Raw genomic sequence first — 18,476 nt, forward strand, 5'->3', positions numbered from 1 at the left:
AAGCACACATACATAAAGACAAAAAAAAAGGTTTCCACTCTGAGCTGCAGTGATTCCTCTTGAAACAATTTATCAAATGAAGCGTATTTTTAACATCGAGGACAAGCTATCTACATATATACATTTATATAACGATATAGATTTACTGAAAACTTAATCCAAATTCATTTTACACAATTCCTTGCTTCTGTTGTAATTAAAACCAAGTACACATGCCTCTCGCTCGCCCTCTCTTGCTTGTTTGCCGGCCCGTTTAACGTCTGTTTGTCCAATTTTTTTCTCTCCATTGAAGTGCTCCCTCTATTGTCTATCTCTGTGAGTCCTTCCAAGAATGTCTGGCTGTTTGGACGTCGGTATAGTGCCCACAATTACTGTCACCATATTGCGTTGTGATCCCCTTGAAATTGCTGGTTTTCGATTACTCGAGCACGTAGTTGTCCTATAATTATCATTAAAAACATCAAGTTAATATTTTTGTTTTTTGTTTTGTTTTGATTTGAAGAGATAAAAACAAAAATGATAAAATGGTCATAAAGACAGAACCATCTTCATTTGTGAACAGCTTCTTTTTTTAATATTAATTTTTTATGATATTCTTCTTCGTATTTTGTTGTTGTTATCTCTGTATCGGGATCTTCAATGAATCTCAGAAGACGCTTTGATGTTCCATTTTGTTCCAATTTATAGCCCCATTAATATGTCATAGCGCCATTCTTTTGCTATATATACAGGTACCGCTCCACAATTAAAGTAGTGTACAACCGCTCAGAGAAAAGAGGTAAAAGTACCTAATGTAATGCTTGGTTAAACATATTATCAGTTACCAACATTGTTTGTTCTGCATTTATGTGAAATTGCATTTAAATGTGAATTTAAAGTACAGATGGTGTGAATATAGGGAAGATCGAACTATGTTAAAACCATTTTAGAAAATCTTTGGTTAAATGTTGATATTACTCCGAGCCAGCAGATGGAAGGGTGGGGGTTCAGTATGCTAAACTTGCTCCTCATCTAGCTCCAATGGCGGCGGAACCGGGGGGGCTTGGGGGGGCTCCGCCCCCCAATGAAAAAGTCGAGGGGGCAAATGCATGATAAGCCCCCCAATATTTACCAAGGCTCCGAAACGTGCATCTGCCCATTTTTCAATGCATACTTGTCGATCTGTCCGATGCACACGTAAACTATATAGGTGTAATAATTTTAGTAAATGCTGGGGGACCCTCGGCCCGTCCCCTGGCTATAGACCACATTGTCACTCCAACCGCGTCTTCTTGTAATAAGCTAAACGCTACACTCATCAAAATTTGCGTTATGAGTACACGCAAGGCGTGGAACATGGCTTTATGTTTAAACGCAATCAATTATTAAACGAACAAAAACACAATATTAGCATTTCACCTATACTGTATAGGGTACATGCATTCATGACATGATGGCAGTGCTAGGTCATAGAAATTTGTTGGCAACTGCACATGGTTTTGGAATTACCCATTTGTTGACATTAAGAAATGCTTTCTGTTTTTTCTTATGACAGTTATTTAATTCAGGGGCGTCGGAGCCGGTACGGGCAGGTCCGGTGAACGCCGGACCAATATTCATGACGCAAAAAAAAAAAAAAAAAGTAGGACTAAAAATTGGAAAAAAAAATCTCGGAGGTAAATGTTTCAATAATTTTCAATAATGATGACGGCAAGTAGGCTAAGTGTGACTACTCTGGCATGACAGGGGTCTTGTTTTCAAGCTCGGGAAGTGCCATTTCCTGCAATCTGTCAGGCATATTTTCAAAATTTTCTCCATTACGCTACGCGCCAACCATGGTGGCGCGTAGCGTTGTTTGACCTACCAAACTTCCCTCCGGTAATTATGATAGTTGGCCACACTCTGAGCCGCCGTACCAATCAAAAATAGCTTCCGACGCCCTTGTCATTATTGCATTTAATTGCAAGTAGTAATTTACTACACTCAAAAACGTCTTTGCCAGTACACGTTGAGTAATAGCTACTCTCTTAAAACACCATCGAATATACAAATTACAATGTTTTTACAGATTTTTACGTGCAATCTGAGAAATTGCAGGCTTGAGACCCATGTTTTAGGGCTAGGTATTCGCAGCATAAAACACTCGGGAAGTGCCATTTCCGGCCATCTGGGGGGTTTGAAAAACCCCAAATTTTCTTGTACGCTCCGCGCCAACCGATGGTGGCGCTCCGCTTAGATAGTCTCCACATATTAGCCCCCCCCCCCCCCCCAATAATTTTTCCGTTCCGCCGCGCCTGTCTAGCTCAAAATATAAACGGTCCATGATATGGAAGTTTGCAAGTGCCATTATAGGCCAAGATCTGAGCTATCATGTGGTGGGTAGGATATCCCAGTTGAAAAACTTCTATCTATGCTTTGGCAGGTCTTGAAAGTGGCCAGTTTAGTGTGTAAGTCAATGGAACAATTACTTGTGGTGCCAGACCTACATGATCACTCCGTTCTCACCATATTCCCCTTCCACTCCTAAATGGTGGATTACCACTTTTGTAATTACTCCCTATATCCACCTTTCTCTTCAATATAGACTTCCTTCATATCATTGTAAGAGCGACTCAATATTTCTCTATAAAAACATTCTTGAATCGAACAAAACTTATCATATGGACAGATATAAAGAGAGCAGACATATGTAAAAGAATATAATAGTTTGTTTTAAATTCTTGCTATAAAACTTGTAGCTAGTTATAAAAAGGAAAACACACACATTGGATAACGGTAGGATGGCCTGAATGTCTAATTTGACTTACCAATAAATACGTTTCACCCAGCATATCCTGAAATTAAAATAAAAACAGATAATGAAAAACATAAACCGGTACATGGTAGTTTCAGGTCATACTTGGGAAGAGGGAGGTCTAAGCTCTCAAATACCCCCCCCCCTCCCAATGGCAATTTTTTTCTGACCAAACAAAGCATTCCCTCCCCCCCCCCACCACCTTTTAAAAAGAAGTCTAGCTAAAACCCCTGTTTCAAACCCAAGTACTGCAGTAATTTACCTTTCCCCACATATTTCTTTCCCCTCTCTTTTTCTATAAACCCTAATGACCCCCCCTCCCCCCCCCAATACACCAGTCATGTTTTACTGTATGCAAATTATGTCTTAGTTTCTCTTAGTTTCTATTAGCTCATATGATGGTCAAACGAGATTCGAAACACATTATAAATATAATACCAGGATTTTACTTACGCGCTTGGCTTTTCCTTTATCTTGTTTCTAAAAGTAGTTAGAGAAAGAAATATCTTAATTAATTCTTTGATTGATAATATGATCTAACGTTTTTTTTCCAATAATTAAAGATAATATTTAAATCATTAGCTGATTTCATTTTTTGTTTTTTATATATTTATGTCTTTTTTATGACTATATATATATATAATATATATATATATATATATATATATATATATATATATATATATATATATAAATATATATATATATATATATACAGTAATCAATGTCTCTATAACCACGGTCCTTACCAAAGTAATACTTTGATGATACTGGGGCAGTAGATGTGTGAAGGATGGGGTTAGTGGGTACTGGGAGGTGTATGGATGGGTATGCTTACCGTCCACTTTCTTTCGACCAGGTCTAGAATGTACCATTTCTTGCCGTTAAACAAAAATACTGGGGAGAGGAAGACAAAAGAAGTTAAAAAGAACAATTGTCTCACATTTATTATCCCCACACGATATTAGGTTTTAAAGTTAAGGTTATTTGCGAGCAAATCATCATCTGAGTGACGTAAGGCAGGCTATTACCCCGATCTCCCTGTTCTTATTTCGCCTCAACCCCCCCCCTCTCCCTTTCTCCCATCCTCGGGTACTCCCAACCTCCCACGGTCACCTAAACTATCTCTTTGTTGACTGTGTTGTTCCCTGTGTGATGTGTTCTGCAATATTTCTTCATGTCTATAAATCGGCACCTGTTACTTAGCCAGTTCAAAGAAAGACGAATAGGCCTACACCGGTATACCAAATTCTCATGGGATGTACAACGATCAGTTGAAGTGTCCTGGAAGGAGGGGGTAGGGAGTTGGGGGGGGGGGACTGTAGAGATAACTGGCTTAATTAGTAAAATGTTACCTTTAGAATCTTCATGGAAATTAAGCGTCCGCACTGTATAGTGGACTGATGGAACATGCCAGGAATTATAATATAACCTGTTTGGGTAAGTCAAAATACAAGGTATATTTAAAAAGAAATAAATAAATAAAAAACTCTGTATTACCTCTAACGTAATCTTGCGTAAGACCGGGGAGGGGAAGGGGAAGGGTAAAGATGACTGTGAAAGTTATATAGGAAAATTTTCAAATCCTTAAATTATGATATTTTTAATACTTCACTCTTGGTCATGTTATACGACATGTAAGCCGATGAAAGTCTAACATTTGGTGAGATACCAGTCACACTATGTAATCCCGTTCACACTATGTGATTCCAGCCACATTATATGTGATACCAGACACACTATATGTGATACCAGTCACACTATATGAGATACCGTTCACACTTTGTGTGATACCAGTCACACTATATGTGATACCAGTCACACTATATGTGATGCCAGTCACACTATGCGATGCCAGTCACACTATATGAGATACCAGTCACACTATGTGATGTCAGTCACACTATATATGATACCAGTCACACAATATGTGATGCCAGTCACACTATGCGATGCCAGTCACACTATATGAGATACCAGTCACACTATGTGATGTCAGTCACACTATGTGATGTCAGTCACACTATATATGATACCAGTCACACTATGCGATACCAGTTACACTATATGTGATGCCAGTCACACTATATGCGATACCATTCACACTATGTGATGCCATTCACACTATATATGATGCCAGTTATACTATATGTGATACCAGTTACACTATATGATACCAGTCATACTATACGTGATACCAGTCACACTATATGTGATACCAGTCACGCAATGTGATACCATTCACATTATTACAGGATCATAACTCCATGTTTCCCTCACCATGTTCTTTGTAGTAACTGGCTTTTTGCGACGTATTGCAACATTTCCTCACATGACGGCGTCTTCCTTCTCCTGTAACCAGTAATGGCGTAAGACTCAACCGTAAGCAGCGGTGGAAGATGAAGACCCGATTTGAACATTACGCCCTCGTCACTAATACCGGTTGCGACTCCTACAAGGTTCAGCTTGCTTATTGGTATCTTAGAAAATGGTTAAAATAAAATTAAAAATAATTGTACAAAGTTGCGGTTGTGAAATGTGAGAGCTGGACTTGGGTTTAGAAAATAACCCCTTCTACCCATGCACCGCCAACCCTTTCCTCATCCCTCACTTCTCTCGCCATCCCCTCTGCTCCTTCCCAAGATACTTCAGAAGAAATGAAGCGTTGATAACTAATTGGAAAGTTGAGGTTAACAATGCACAACTGTTCCATGAGTCTTATGTCTCTGTTTGCATAATTTAAAGGACGTATGTTGTATGCGGTTTGCATTTGCCACTTTATTTGTCTTGTAAGTTGGCACCGGTACAAAAAATGTCACCTGGCCCCCTTTTGAAGTTTCCTAATTATATTATGAAAATGAGAATAAATTATTCTTCATCTCATATATCTAGGGTAACTCATCATTGACCCTTCTTCCTGGGTATGTCTAAGTATACACGTACTCGCGCTTATATAGAGCCCTGAACTCGTAGACGATTCCAGAGGGAATTATACTTGTACTCTTACCCATGCTGTTGTATACTCACGCTACAAGTCTGATACGATACCATTACCATATACCATTAATACCCCTGGATGACTACGGGTTGAGCTAAATATATGACCAAGCATTCTGGTTTTACGACTAGTTGTAAACTGATCTCGTTATCAAATTACCAAGTGTCTTAGATTTCTCGAAGAACCCAAACTATCATAATGCAGCAAAAGAACACATCATATAGTCCAATAAAAGATAAGGGTAGGATTATATACTTCATGGTGCCTAAGTATGTGAGCTTAGCTCACTTTCACCAGCTGTAAATATGACGTATTTAGATTACATTTGCCCAATATTTACTTCAATATTCGTTAGCAATGTAGCAATGTAAAATACGTGTTGAGATAGCATAGAACTTTTACGAACTGTTGGCTTTTTCACTGTTCCTTATATAAGTGTATTATGACAATGTGAATACATTTTTCTTTATCCCCTATTTCTTTATCCTTGCCCCCTCCCTCCGCCCCTCGTTAGGGTTGGGCAGTAAGTCAATACCCTTACAACGGAACAAACCAACTACAAGATGATGGTTATTTCTTACAGACGTTTTTCACCGAAGTTACTTTTTACCTTATGTTGCGAAGCCGTTGTCAACAGTGCTACCTTCGCACTCTGTAATATCCTACTATTTCGATTGTATATGGACACGGGTTTCTGACAAATTTTCCTGACCATGTCAAGCAGAGGTGTCCTATCGCCATCATGTTCGTAGAAACACTGGAACATGCAGTCCATCACAGGATATGGAAACTCGTCTTTCAATGTCAGTAGAAACTCTAGGATGGGATACGTTGCAGATGGTTCCAAACCACATATGAAAGGATAGAGACTGACTAAATGAACCGGATTAAGCTTGAGCAAACTATTCTTAAACATCTCTAAGTCTTTCGTTACTAATCGAGAGAGGTGCTGTGAAGCAAACCACTCCTGAATCATGCCATGGAAAAATCTGATATAAGATGGAGTAGAAGGAGATGAAGAAGAAGACGTAGCACCAACTGGCAGCCTACTCAAACCACATGAATCAGCTACACCGTCTTCTTTAATCAAAATGCCAGTCCTGGTCCAAAATTCCAAACACGAAAAGTCATGAAAGAGTTCTGTTCCCCATTTCGTTTGAGGTGGTTCTGATAGTAAACCAGAACATGCAATCTCACATAGTTTGTGATCTGGAGTTGAAAACCCTGATGAAGCACCTGAGTCCTTGCTTTTTAAATGTGACGTAAAGCAAGCCACTACATGTTGGAAAAGTACTGTTACCCTGTTGAGGTTCAAGTCCTTGTTTTGATGGACATCTTCAACCAACCCATGGAGAAGTAGCTTAAAAAGAATAGGTATCCCACATAGGCTCAAAAGAAAGTCGTTGTCTTCGATAAATGCCATCGTCTCTTTTGGTTCCTCTCCCAGGTGAGGATACATTTCTGTGATGTACTTCTGTCTTTGTTCATGGATCAGTTCCTTTAGCCGTAGTCTAACAGCAGGAGTTTTACGTACCTCTGGACAACAAGGACGTGTTGTGATGATAACCTTAGCATGGGTCAACATCATATTGTTAGCAATGTGGACGAAGTGAGAGTTCTTATCGGAAGGACCCTCAACGAAATATTCGTCCCATCCATCCAATGTGAGTACAAGGGAAGGAATTTGCTGTATCACTCCTTCGATGTCCTCCAAGGTCAATGGACAATCGATCGGTAACTGAAGTTTGATGGCTTCATAAATCGACGGTGTGCGTTTCATCTGGCCCATTTGAAGGAACACTAGAATACCAATGTCAAAAAGAGGGGACTTCTTTGTGGCGGTTGCCCAAGAGTACGCCAACTGAAATGCGAGGGTCGTTTTGCCGAAACCAGGTTCTCCCTCGATGACGATTCGCATTTCTTGTTTCAGTGACGAATTGGTAAAAATATCAAGGTAAGAGTTTAGTGTTATCCACTGGTCGTCTTCTCGACGTCCTTTCTTCGGATCTAATAGGGCCAACCGAAGGTCGATGAATGAAGTTTCAGAAGGGCCGACACTTTGACGGAGTTTATAGATATCCTTGTACCGGAGTTTCAGACAGTCAGCCAACATTTTTCTCTTGTCTACCATATGTGAACATGAAAATACATTGAAACGTGTTGAGTTATCAGACATTTTGAAATAAGAGTATAAAAAATATTCATTTGAAGTACATTTCGCTAGAAAGTAAAGAGACAAACCCTTCTTTATTGTTGTGCACCAATCCTCTGTGTACATTTTGATTTTTTGTTTGTTTGGAGGTTACCTATACAGAGTGGTGCTTCTTATATTATGAAGGTATGAATTTGAAACATGAAGTTCTCTATAGATCATATTCTACAGATACTCCCACTGAACAAGGTTGCAAGATGGCTACCTCAGGATATATCAAACCTTGTGATTTCAAATATATTCCTGTAAATGTACCTGTCAGTTCTTGAGGATCAAATGTCTTTCCGCAAGGTTGTAGAATGACAGCAACCCTATTCATCCCAATTGTCTCTAAAGCTTTTCTAAGGATCTCACAGTTCCCCTCGCCGTAAAGAGACCTCTCCTCAAGGATTTGGAGCAGCGTTACCCCAGGTTTGGGACTTCTCTCCACCCGATCACAGTCCGCCGGACGAAAGTTGAGAACAGTGCAAAGTTCTAGACATTTTTGAAGAGTAAGCTCCTGGGAGACTTTAAACTTTTGTTGTCCGTAGTGAATACTTGAGGTTGAATTGTCTATACAGAAAGAAAAAAACAAGATTGTAAGCAATAATGATAATGGTCTCGAAATTGACAATTGTAGAACAGTTTACAGAAGGATTAACAAGAAATTTTGGGATAAGTGCCGACTGAAATGACCATACATGCTTTTTTACTTGCTGAATATTAAGTAAAAGTTTCAATAAACTATTTTGTTTGTCCCTCTTGATGTCGTCAGAGGTATTGACAAAACCTGATCAGGGAGTTGTTATTGATTCCTGACGTGATGAACTAGAATCGTCGCTATTTTACTGATGATTTTATTTACGTAAGAGCTAACGAATCGATGTAAGGCATGCTGGATAGATGTTTATAAACAATACCATCGAAATAAAATAAATAAATAAATCTGGAAGTCACACTCATACTTAACCATGGAGGGTCATGTGACGTGCTCTCATGTGCTACTTTTACGTGATAAGAGTTTCGTAGTCAAAGTTTTAGAAAACCACTATATTTATGGTAAATTTGAGAAACATCTCTTATGTTTGGATGATAATGATGTTAAAATTTACGAATTACTGGTTATATTGATTTACATTGCCCTATAGTTGATATACTACTTACGTTCCATCTGCAGTTTGTTTGGAAGAAAACATCAAGTTTTGGAATTGAAAATTGAGGTAAACATTAAAAGATTATGCCAGTTGGTTAGATTCCTTTGTTCACCAGGAATGTGGTAGCTATGAGATCATGATATTAGTTGCTGCACATTCAAAGCGTACTGACAGAGTTACGTGCTACATGGGAGCGCGTCACATCACCTTCCATGATTGGTAAGTCTCCATATTGACATAATCGATCCATATTTATGTAGAAGAAGAAGAATGGAAAGCAATAATTTCCTCTCAAGGTTTTAAAATTTGGCGAAGAAGAAAATTAGAAAGTATATTCCTTTCCATCGTACTCGAGTGTCTGGATAATTCAGTTATAAACGCAAAGTTGCTGCTGTAAGTTATATATTTATACCTGTACCTCTGTCTTTTTCATCTTTGGATGAAGAATTTCTGTGGATAAAAAAAATATAAGAAACATGTAATCTGTACGCCAAATATCTTGAGTTTGTCCAGAGCGTGATATCCAGCAGCAGTTATAGACACTAATGATTTTAAAGAGAATATAGCCTATGCAAATTGTAAAACAGGCGAGGAACTGCCAATAATCGTCATAGGCGTACGAACAGGGGAAAGGGGGGGGGGAAGGCGGAGCAGGAGTTTTTACTGCCCCTTACTATTTCAAATAGGGATACGCTCCCCAGCAGTACTATAGTCAGATTCAGCTATGGTCATATGTATTATAATACATAGCAAAAGGAGTGGGAGGCAATCAAATGATAAATTTTATTTTTTATCTCATTTATTTTTTTCGACAAGAGGTGCAAATATCTCTTAGGCTTTTTTGAGAATCTGGCAACTCGTGCCAGGCTGCAAACGGTCACTTCAAAACCTAATGGAGACATTAACATATATGTTGTTATATATATAGCGCTATTTCTCCAGTTCTGTTTCTGAAAGACAGAAGTGATCTGCATATGTATTTACTCGGGATTCAGAAATTAAGAAAAACATTAGTTAAGTTTGACAATTGATGCTTACACACAGATCGACAGTTGCAATAATAAATAAATAAAATAAATAAATATAAAAACAGTGCCAGTTGAGGCAAAGATGATGACACCGAAGTCATAGAAATATCTTAACATGTAAATCATCTTATATCATTACAGGATAAAGTAGAAATTATATCTCGCGAGGTGATCATAGGCCTACAATCACATTTCTTACGAAATTATTGATTTTCTGCTCCATTAATGATTCATAATAAACGGGAATGTTTCCTCATCAACACATTAACGTTTACGATTCTACTCCTCTATGTCTGCTACTCAAGGGCGGCGGAACCGGGGGGGGGGGGCACAGGGGGCACGTGCCCCCCCACTTTTCCTCAGGGTTAAAAATGTGCCCTTTTTTTGCATAAAAATTGAGGTGTCTCAAGTTAGCAAGAGGCCAGGGAACCAGAATGAATACTCGGGAAGGGCCGTTTCCGGCCATCTGAGGGGTTTGTAAAACCAAAATTTTTCTTGTACGCTCCGCGCCAACCGATGGTGGCGCTCCGCTCAGATAGTCGTGCATACAACTTTGCAAATCCTGGCTACGCCCCTGACTTTAAATGAATTTTGTGGGTCAAACTCAAAGCTATTTCGAATGGAAACAATTTGTTAAGATATTAACAAGAAATAAACTCTAATTCGGAAGATTTTTACATTAGCAACTAGCATGATTTCACGTCATTTGTCTCAATAGAAAACTTGTTCCTTGTTTCCCAATTTGCACATTGGATATTGCAGTGCTAGTATGCATATTTTCATTGAGGGGGGGGGGGGGGGCGTTGATGGAGTGATGTGTATACGCAAATAAGATAATACAATAAGACAAATTAAGAGTTATAAAGGGTACTAAATATCAGGCTACATCAGTCCAATCGAATTTCTGCAAAGTGCCCTTTGATGTCGGTGCCCCCCCAGATTAAAAGTGCTTCCGCCGCCCTTGTTGCTACTAATGAATTTGATTGGGCTTTAGTATACCTCTTGAAAAGCACTTTTGAAGAAACAAATGCTGAGCTGGTTTCAGCATGTTAAAATTTGTGGACAATAGCCTACTTTATGTCCGAAAATTAATGTATAAAACACATACCCCATTTTCAATGATGTGAAGTCTCAAGGTCGATAATAAAACATGTTTCTAACTGACGCTCTGCAATGCCCTAGAAAAGAAAATGAAGTGATAAAATGAACAATGAAAGGGTTTTATCATTCATTCCAATCACCAATTTTGAATGTTTATTCTGTGTGCTACATGTGCAAGTTAAAATCACTTACCAATAATGTTGTGAAAATGTATGATACAGATTGAATAGTGGTAATTAAAGGAAATGAAGGAATGATCTCCCTTCCAACAACAGCCACTTTATCTCACCCACACGTATCCTCCTCACTACGTCCATGATGTTGCTTATTGGTTCCAGGTTTAAAAGAAACCTTTTTTCACAAAGAATGGTTCTTCCCTGTTCCTGTGAGGGAACCAAGTACTAATGGAACAGCGCATTCCACAATTCAAATTGCAGACCCCGACACCGCCACCCCCCCCCCCCCTTCCCACCTTTCCGACCTGCATGAACCCTATTTCCCTGTCACAATAATGCCAATAGGTGGTGCGCCGCAAATAGAACGATATGTAAACCAAAGTATGTGTTACACATTCCTGCTTTTACTCCTAAGTTATGAAGTAAATGTAAGTAAATGAAAGTGATATACTTTACCGCGACAGAACAACTACTCCAGATTTATGGTAATTCCTGCAGCCATTATAAGCTGGGTATTCCGTCTGATATGATTTGTCCCAAAATGAAGTTTGAAGTTCTGTAATAACCACTTGAATTCAGTCAAACTTACACATTACTCCTTAGAGTAAGGTTTTGATCCACGAACTAACAACTCTTTAATCATGTATAAATTGAGAGCACACTTGAAAACAAGTGTGATTTGTTAACGGATTAAAACCTATGTATGACACCAGACGTTCGGTTTTATAACTTCCTGTTCCATATAAACCAACCGGATGCAATCACAGTCTCTACCTTATATACATAAACCACGTGTTCATCACTGCACGCAAAAGTATATCATAAAAGGACAGTATAAAGTCTATACAGTGCCCTTGATAAATGTACAAAGTTGCATACATATAGCGTACAGTACATGTAGAATATAACAGGCAAACGCACAATATATATATATATAGATAGTCCGCACCACTCGACCACAGTGATTCACTGGTGTGTGAATGCGTATACATTGGTTTTGTATATAACTGTCATGGAGGGCGTATGACCCAAGTGTTATGATTGTACAGAATGCTCCCCTGGTGCAATTTGAATCTGACAATTTACACAGAATAACCTCTCTATATAGGCAAGCCAAGCCGTAAATGAGAATTGAATGTGAAGCAAATGGTATGACAGATATATAGTAAATAAATAAAGAACAACACACCAGAAATATTCCACTTCACGACCGGTTTCGTCCTTATTGGACTCATCATGCGAAGGTAGGAAGGCTTGCCTATAAAGAGTGGTTATTCTGTGTAAATTGTCATTTCATTTATTTCAGTTATACATACACAGAATTTATACACAGAATATATATATTTATACACAGAATATATATATATATATATATATATATATATATATATATATATATATATATATATAACACTAATCATATTGCTATACACCGGTTATGTACACTAGATTATGAATATTGGCAGTAATCACAAGGCAGCTATCTTAATAACAATACTTGTGAGTGAACCGTATTGAGTAACGTCAGACCGTTGAATCAGGGAACAATACAACATCAGCCTTTCAAACTGTGATGAATTATAGTAGATCACGGTATTCGTTACTATGGTGATCGTTTGGTTCAATGAGATTGCGAAATTCTGAAAATCAAAGGATCTACAAACCAAAGGGATTACTGCAGTGTGTGTGTATAGGATAGGGATACGTAGGCGCTATCGTTGCATTATGAGTCAGCTTTGTAATTCTTGCAGACTTGCAATTCTTGCAGTTGGTTTAAAACCATTTCATATTAGTGGAGTGTGGTAGAAGAATATCGCAAATGCAGGTGATTCGATTTATTTCATAGAATACTTTATCCTTTGAGCTCAAAATATTTTGAGGTGAGGAAAAAAACAGGGAAATCTTCAATTAAATGCATTTGTTGAAAGATGTTCATGGAAATGTGATACATAATTAGCGATATAGTCATGTGCGTATGGGTTATACCTTATGACAAAATCATTCCTGTATGCATATAAGTACAGACCTTTGCGTAAGGGTTATACCTTAAGACAAACTAATTATTGTATGTATAAGTACAGTCCTTTGCGTAAGGTTATACCTTATGACAAACTAATTCCTGTATGCATAAGTACAGACCTTTGTGTATGGGTTATACCTTATGACAAGCTTATTACTTAATGCATAAGTACAGACCTTCGTATATGGGTTATACCTTATGACAAGCCACTTACTTTATGCATTATTACAGACCTTTGTGTAAGGGTTATACCTTATGACAAGCCAGTGGCGGAGCTAGGGGTATTGGTCAGGGAGGGCGAGATTGGTCTGTAGGGGCGCTTTCGACACTATCTAAGCGGAGCGCCACCACAGGTTGGCGCGGAGCGTACAGACATTTTTGGAGTGAAGATACTCCCTAGATCGCCGGAAATGACCCTTTCCGAACAAATGGCCATAGGTATAGGTAGGATATGAGAGCACAATAAAAAAGTCCATAATCGCGAATAAGTAAAAAGCTGCAAAGGGCGCCAGCAGTCCATTTGAGTCCGTCTGATCAGGGGGGGGGGGGAATCCGCCCCCTGACTGTATGGACGCCCCGCCACTGGAAATACCCACAAAAAGAGACTCGATTCGGAATATAATCCTCTAAGAAAAGCCGAAAATTTAGGTACTTTTCCAGACGTTTTCTCCAGTCTCGTCTACTTCTTATAAGCTCTTTATAATACCTCTAGACACAAATATATATATCGCATAGATTTTTTTAATTATCGAATACAAGTAGTTAGCCGTACTTACCATGTGAACGTATAGATGTACGAAATCATAGAAAGAAAGAAAAAAAGAAACAAACGTAAAAGAAAAGGATTTGCTCGATTAGTAGAAACCTCCGAAATCCGCATGCACCTGCTACAAACTTTCTCTGCACTGCCAATGTCCCAATCATGTAACAGTTCCTACCAGGATATGTATTAACCCTGTAATAATTACATGGTCGTCGTGTGTGTCACGACGACCCTGTAATTATTACAGGGTTATAGGTTAGGCTATACGCGTGTACCCGACATACAATATTTACATATAGACACAGAGATACTATATTTGCGAATCCCGTCCGTGATCATAATCAAGCATGTTTAGAAGATTGAAGTTTGAACCTCTTAATCACCGCTATATATATCAGTATAGCAATAAAATAACCATTACAGATAAGTTTGTTGGCCTAACCTTGAACACCACCAGGGTGTGGTTTGAATTTTTATTCCATAAAAAAATTTACCCACTGAACAAGTCACCCATAACATTCCATATCGTTTTTTTTTTGGTTAAAGGTTGTGGCTATAATGTGCAGCAGTAACCAGTAACCAGTAACGGGGCTAACGTGTAGTAACCCTGTAATAATTACAGGGTCGTCGTGTGTGTCACTGCGCTTAACAAGGTTAGCGTCTAATAATTGCTTAGGCTACACGTTTACCGCATACAATATTTATATAGACATAGAGAAACTATATTTGCGAATCCCGTCCGTCAACAATCATGTAGGTTTATAAGATTGAAGTTTGAACCTCCATATCACCGCTATATATATCAGTATAGGAATAAAATAACTACTACAGATAAGTTTGTTGGCCTCTCACCTTGAACACCACCAGGGTGTGGTGTGAATTTATTCTATGAAATATTTACCCACTGAACAAGTCACCCATAAACATTCCATATCGTTTTTGTTTTGCTTTGTTATAGGTTGTGGCTATAATGTGCAGCAGTAACCAGTAACCAGTAATCGGGCTAACGTCGCGTAATTAGACTATCCACTAATTGTACGTAGGCATACATATAAAGAGGTTGTTTATTAGTAGGCCTACACCATATGCGCTGCGGATTGCTGGTATCGAGGAGGCGGTTGTTAACTATCACTAAAATCATGAAACGATATTATGGGACTTTAAGTGATTCAAATTTAATGTTAAACATCTGTGAAAACGACACATATTACGAGCTTATGACATGGGTTACTTCAGACAAGCTAATTACTTTATGCATTAGTACATTCCTTTGCGTATGGGTTATACCTTATATGACAAACTAATTCATGTATGCATAAATACAGACCTTTGTGTATGGGTTATACCTTATGACAAACTAATTATTGTATGTATAAGTACAGACCTTTGTGTATGGGTTATACCCAGTGGCGGAGCGTCCATACAGTCAGGGGCGGATCCCCCCCCCCCCCTGACGGACTCGAATGGACTGTTGGCGCCCTTTTTAGCTTTTTTCCAGTTTTTACTTATTCGCCGCGATTATTGACTTTTTTATTGCGCTTTCATCTACCTATTGACATTTGTCACATTATCTGCAAATTAGCAAGGCCCGGAAAGGGTCATTTCCGGCGATCTAGGGAGTATATTTATCCAAAATAATTCTGTACGCTCCGCGCCAACCTGTGGTGGCGCTCCGCTTAGGTAATGTCGAAAGCGCCCCTACAGACCATTCTCGCCACCCCCCCCCCCCTGACCAACACCCCTAGCTCCGCAACTGGTTATACCTTATGACAAGCTAATTACTTTATGCATAAGTACATCATTCCTTTGCGTAAGGGTTATACCTTATCACAAACTAGTTCATGTATGCATAAGTACAGTCCTTTGCATAAGGGATATGCCTTACGACAAACTAATTCCTGCATAAGTACAGACCTTATTTAAATATATATATATATATATATATATATATATATATATATATATATATATATATATATATATATATATATATATATATATATACATAAATGAAAATCGTAATGAGTTGGAAAATCATATACTTGTGGTATCCCTTTGACTGCCATTTATCTGTTATATAATACGATGAATATTTATATATTTCCGTTCTTAAAGTACAAGCATTGACACAATACCAATTTACTCCTAATAGAACTATACTATACTATACTGTACTGTACTGTTTTATACGGGTAGAGCCATCGTGTAATTAAATATATAAAATGTTTATGCAACGCACCGCCAATTTTGGCAAGTATAAATTGTTCTATGGTCGTGTTTTACTATTCTTATCCTTACCCTTCCACTTCTCTCATTTTCTCCCACTCTTCCCCTCGCCAATTCCTACATTTAACTCTCAGATTAATCCTGTAAGATAATAAATCATATATAACTTACCTGTATGGCCATTTCACTAGACGCTCATTCATGGCTGTTTTGATCTGATAAAACTACATCCCTTCTTTATAAATACATATTCAGCCATTTGATGATACGCGCACATACATAGTTAGTGTACATACATACAGAGATAGAGATGGAGAGAGAGAGACAGAGGCGGTGAGAGATTTGCATCTCTACGAACGTTCGTGTGCGTCATCCCAAAATCTGTAATAAATTGAACTCCTGAGGTTATCATGTTAATTAAGAAGTTCAGAAAGGATTGCCCAAACGGGAAAGTCCCTACATGGCAATCTTAATTTAGAAACAGCGTTTGACGCTTTGTAATAGACGTATAACGTGCAAGTGTTATGGCGAGTTTACATGACATCGAGAATAAATTATAGTTTAAACCAATCAGCGAGAGAGAGATGGCACAGAGAGAGGTGGGTGGAGGTGGAGAGAGGGGGGAGAGGTGGGGAGAGGGGGAGAGAGATATTTATATATATATATCACATGCAACACACGAAACACAGCCCGTCCTTTACTACCCTCACACTCTCTTTTGGATCGAATCCTGAGTTACTGAGTCTCTTCACGTTGACGTATTGATGACGTATAATATGTTATGAGCAAGCAGTAAAATACGCAAGTGTCTACGCAACAGTCTAACTAATTATCAATCTTATCATGAACATTGCATTGGACATGCAAATGATTTTTTATCTACAACAAACAAAGAATTATTAAAAACTAATTGCAAAGGTCCAGTGAAACAAACCTATTTCCACAAAGAATTGTTATCGAAATTAATTTATTCGATAATTAATTACGGTTACATATTTCCACGCCACCGTCCATTTTATTGCCTATCTTCCAGTTTTGAATGCTGGTGGTCAACAAACATTGATTAGACACAGCCTGCGTATCGATTAACTTATGGGCAGATAACCTGACTAGAATTCAATATTTCAAATAAAGAAGACACCTCAGAAAACAAAAATGAAATGAAAAATCCTATTGATTTATTGTCTGCAACGCCTACATTGTTGTTATCTTGGATTATCAACGTCATCACCAGGTCAACTAAATATGTATACTATAAATATGCATGACGTATGACGTCATATAAATAAATATTGTAAATATGGCCAATGATATTTACAATGTTTATGACGTTTGGACAGTATGACGTATGATAAAATTAACATGTTACAGTGAGCATCATATTTATTTTAGATGTAAGGCAGCAGTTTAGTCTTGATATGTCAAATTTGAGCGTTGGTAATGGTTATCTAGCTATTCTGGTTTTTCATGATATTCAACAATTAACTATGCTAAATCGTTGGAAATGCCCCTATAATGCTTACTTGACGATGACGTCAGCTAATCAGTGAAATTAACTGTTAAGTGCTAATCCATTGTTTAATAAATCGTTATATCTGAAACCAACAAACGTTTTCTTTTAACTTCATTTGCATACCAATACTTGGATGATAGGCACCAATATTTGTTCTCACCAATAGGCTTTTCAGTATAATTATACACACACACATATATATATATATATATATATATATATATATATATATATATATATATATATATATATATATATATATATATATATATATATATATATATAATATATAATATACATATATATATATATAAAGTTGGTTGGTTGGCGTCTATCTTGGCGCAGAGTGCTCTATGTCCGGTGGACAGTGCGAAATATATGTTAAGACTAGTTGAGACTAGTGGAACACTAGTAGTTGTAACTCGTTGTCAGTGGCGGCGGAACCGGGGGGGGGGGCTTGGGGGCTCAGCCCCCCAATGAAAAAGTTGAGGGGGCAAATGCATGATAAGCCCCCCCAATATTTACCAAGGCTC

General features: G+C 38.1%; 1 protein-coding gene across 8 annotated transcripts; it reads right to left on the minus strand.

Annotated features, from left to right (window-relative positions):
- Positions 1-45: 45 nt before the first annotated feature.
- On the minus strand, positions 46-16,712 carry LOC139974775 (NLR family CARD domain-containing protein 4-like). 8 transcript variants are annotated; one of them, XM_071982618.1, is made up of 11 exons: positions 16,602-16,712; positions 11,253-11,322; positions 9,535-9,566; positions 8,239-8,535; positions 6,382-7,895; positions 5,054-5,253; positions 4,129-4,205; positions 3,612-3,670; positions 3,227-3,253; positions 2,787-2,813; positions 46-439 (listed from the first exon to the last, which is right to left on the minus strand). In XM_071982618.1, exons 2-11 carry the CDS (start codon positions 11,255-11,257, stop codon positions 419-421), a joined length of 2,259 nt encoding a protein of 752 aa, XP_071838719.1. In that variant the 5' UTR covers positions 11,258-11,322; positions 16,602-16,712; the 3' UTR covers positions 46-418. The 8 variants fall into 8 exon arrangements, with proteins under 8 accessions (XP_071838719.1, XP_071838406.1, XP_071838575.1 ...); XM_071982305.1 differs by having other exon boundaries at positions 9,529-9,566; XM_071982474.1 differs by lacking the exon at positions 16,602-16,712 and adding an exon at positions 14,647-14,667 and having other exon boundaries at positions 9,529-9,566.
- Between the last annotated feature and the right edge of the window lie 1,764 nt (positions 16,713-18,476).

Source organism: Apostichopus japonicus, chromosome 1, assembly GCF_037975245.1.
Source record: "Apostichopus japonicus isolate 1M-3 chromosome 1, ASM3797524v1, whole genome shotgun sequence".
NCBI classification, from domain to species: Eukaryota; Metazoa; Echinodermata; class Holothuroidea; order Aspidochirotida; family Stichopodidae; genus Apostichopus; species Apostichopus japonicus.

Bases quoted from the DNA above. Each gene is read 5' to 3' on its own strand.
- LOC139974775 (XM_071982305.1), bottom strand. The intron at 8,536-9,528 runs GTATAAATATAT...CTTTCTGTATAG, and splicing joins TGAAAAAGACAGAGGTACAG to ACAATTCAACCTCAAGTATT. The intron at 440-2,786 runs GTAAGTCAAATT...TGATAATTATAG, and splicing joins TGGGTGAAACGTATTTATTG to GACAACTACGTGCTCGAGTA.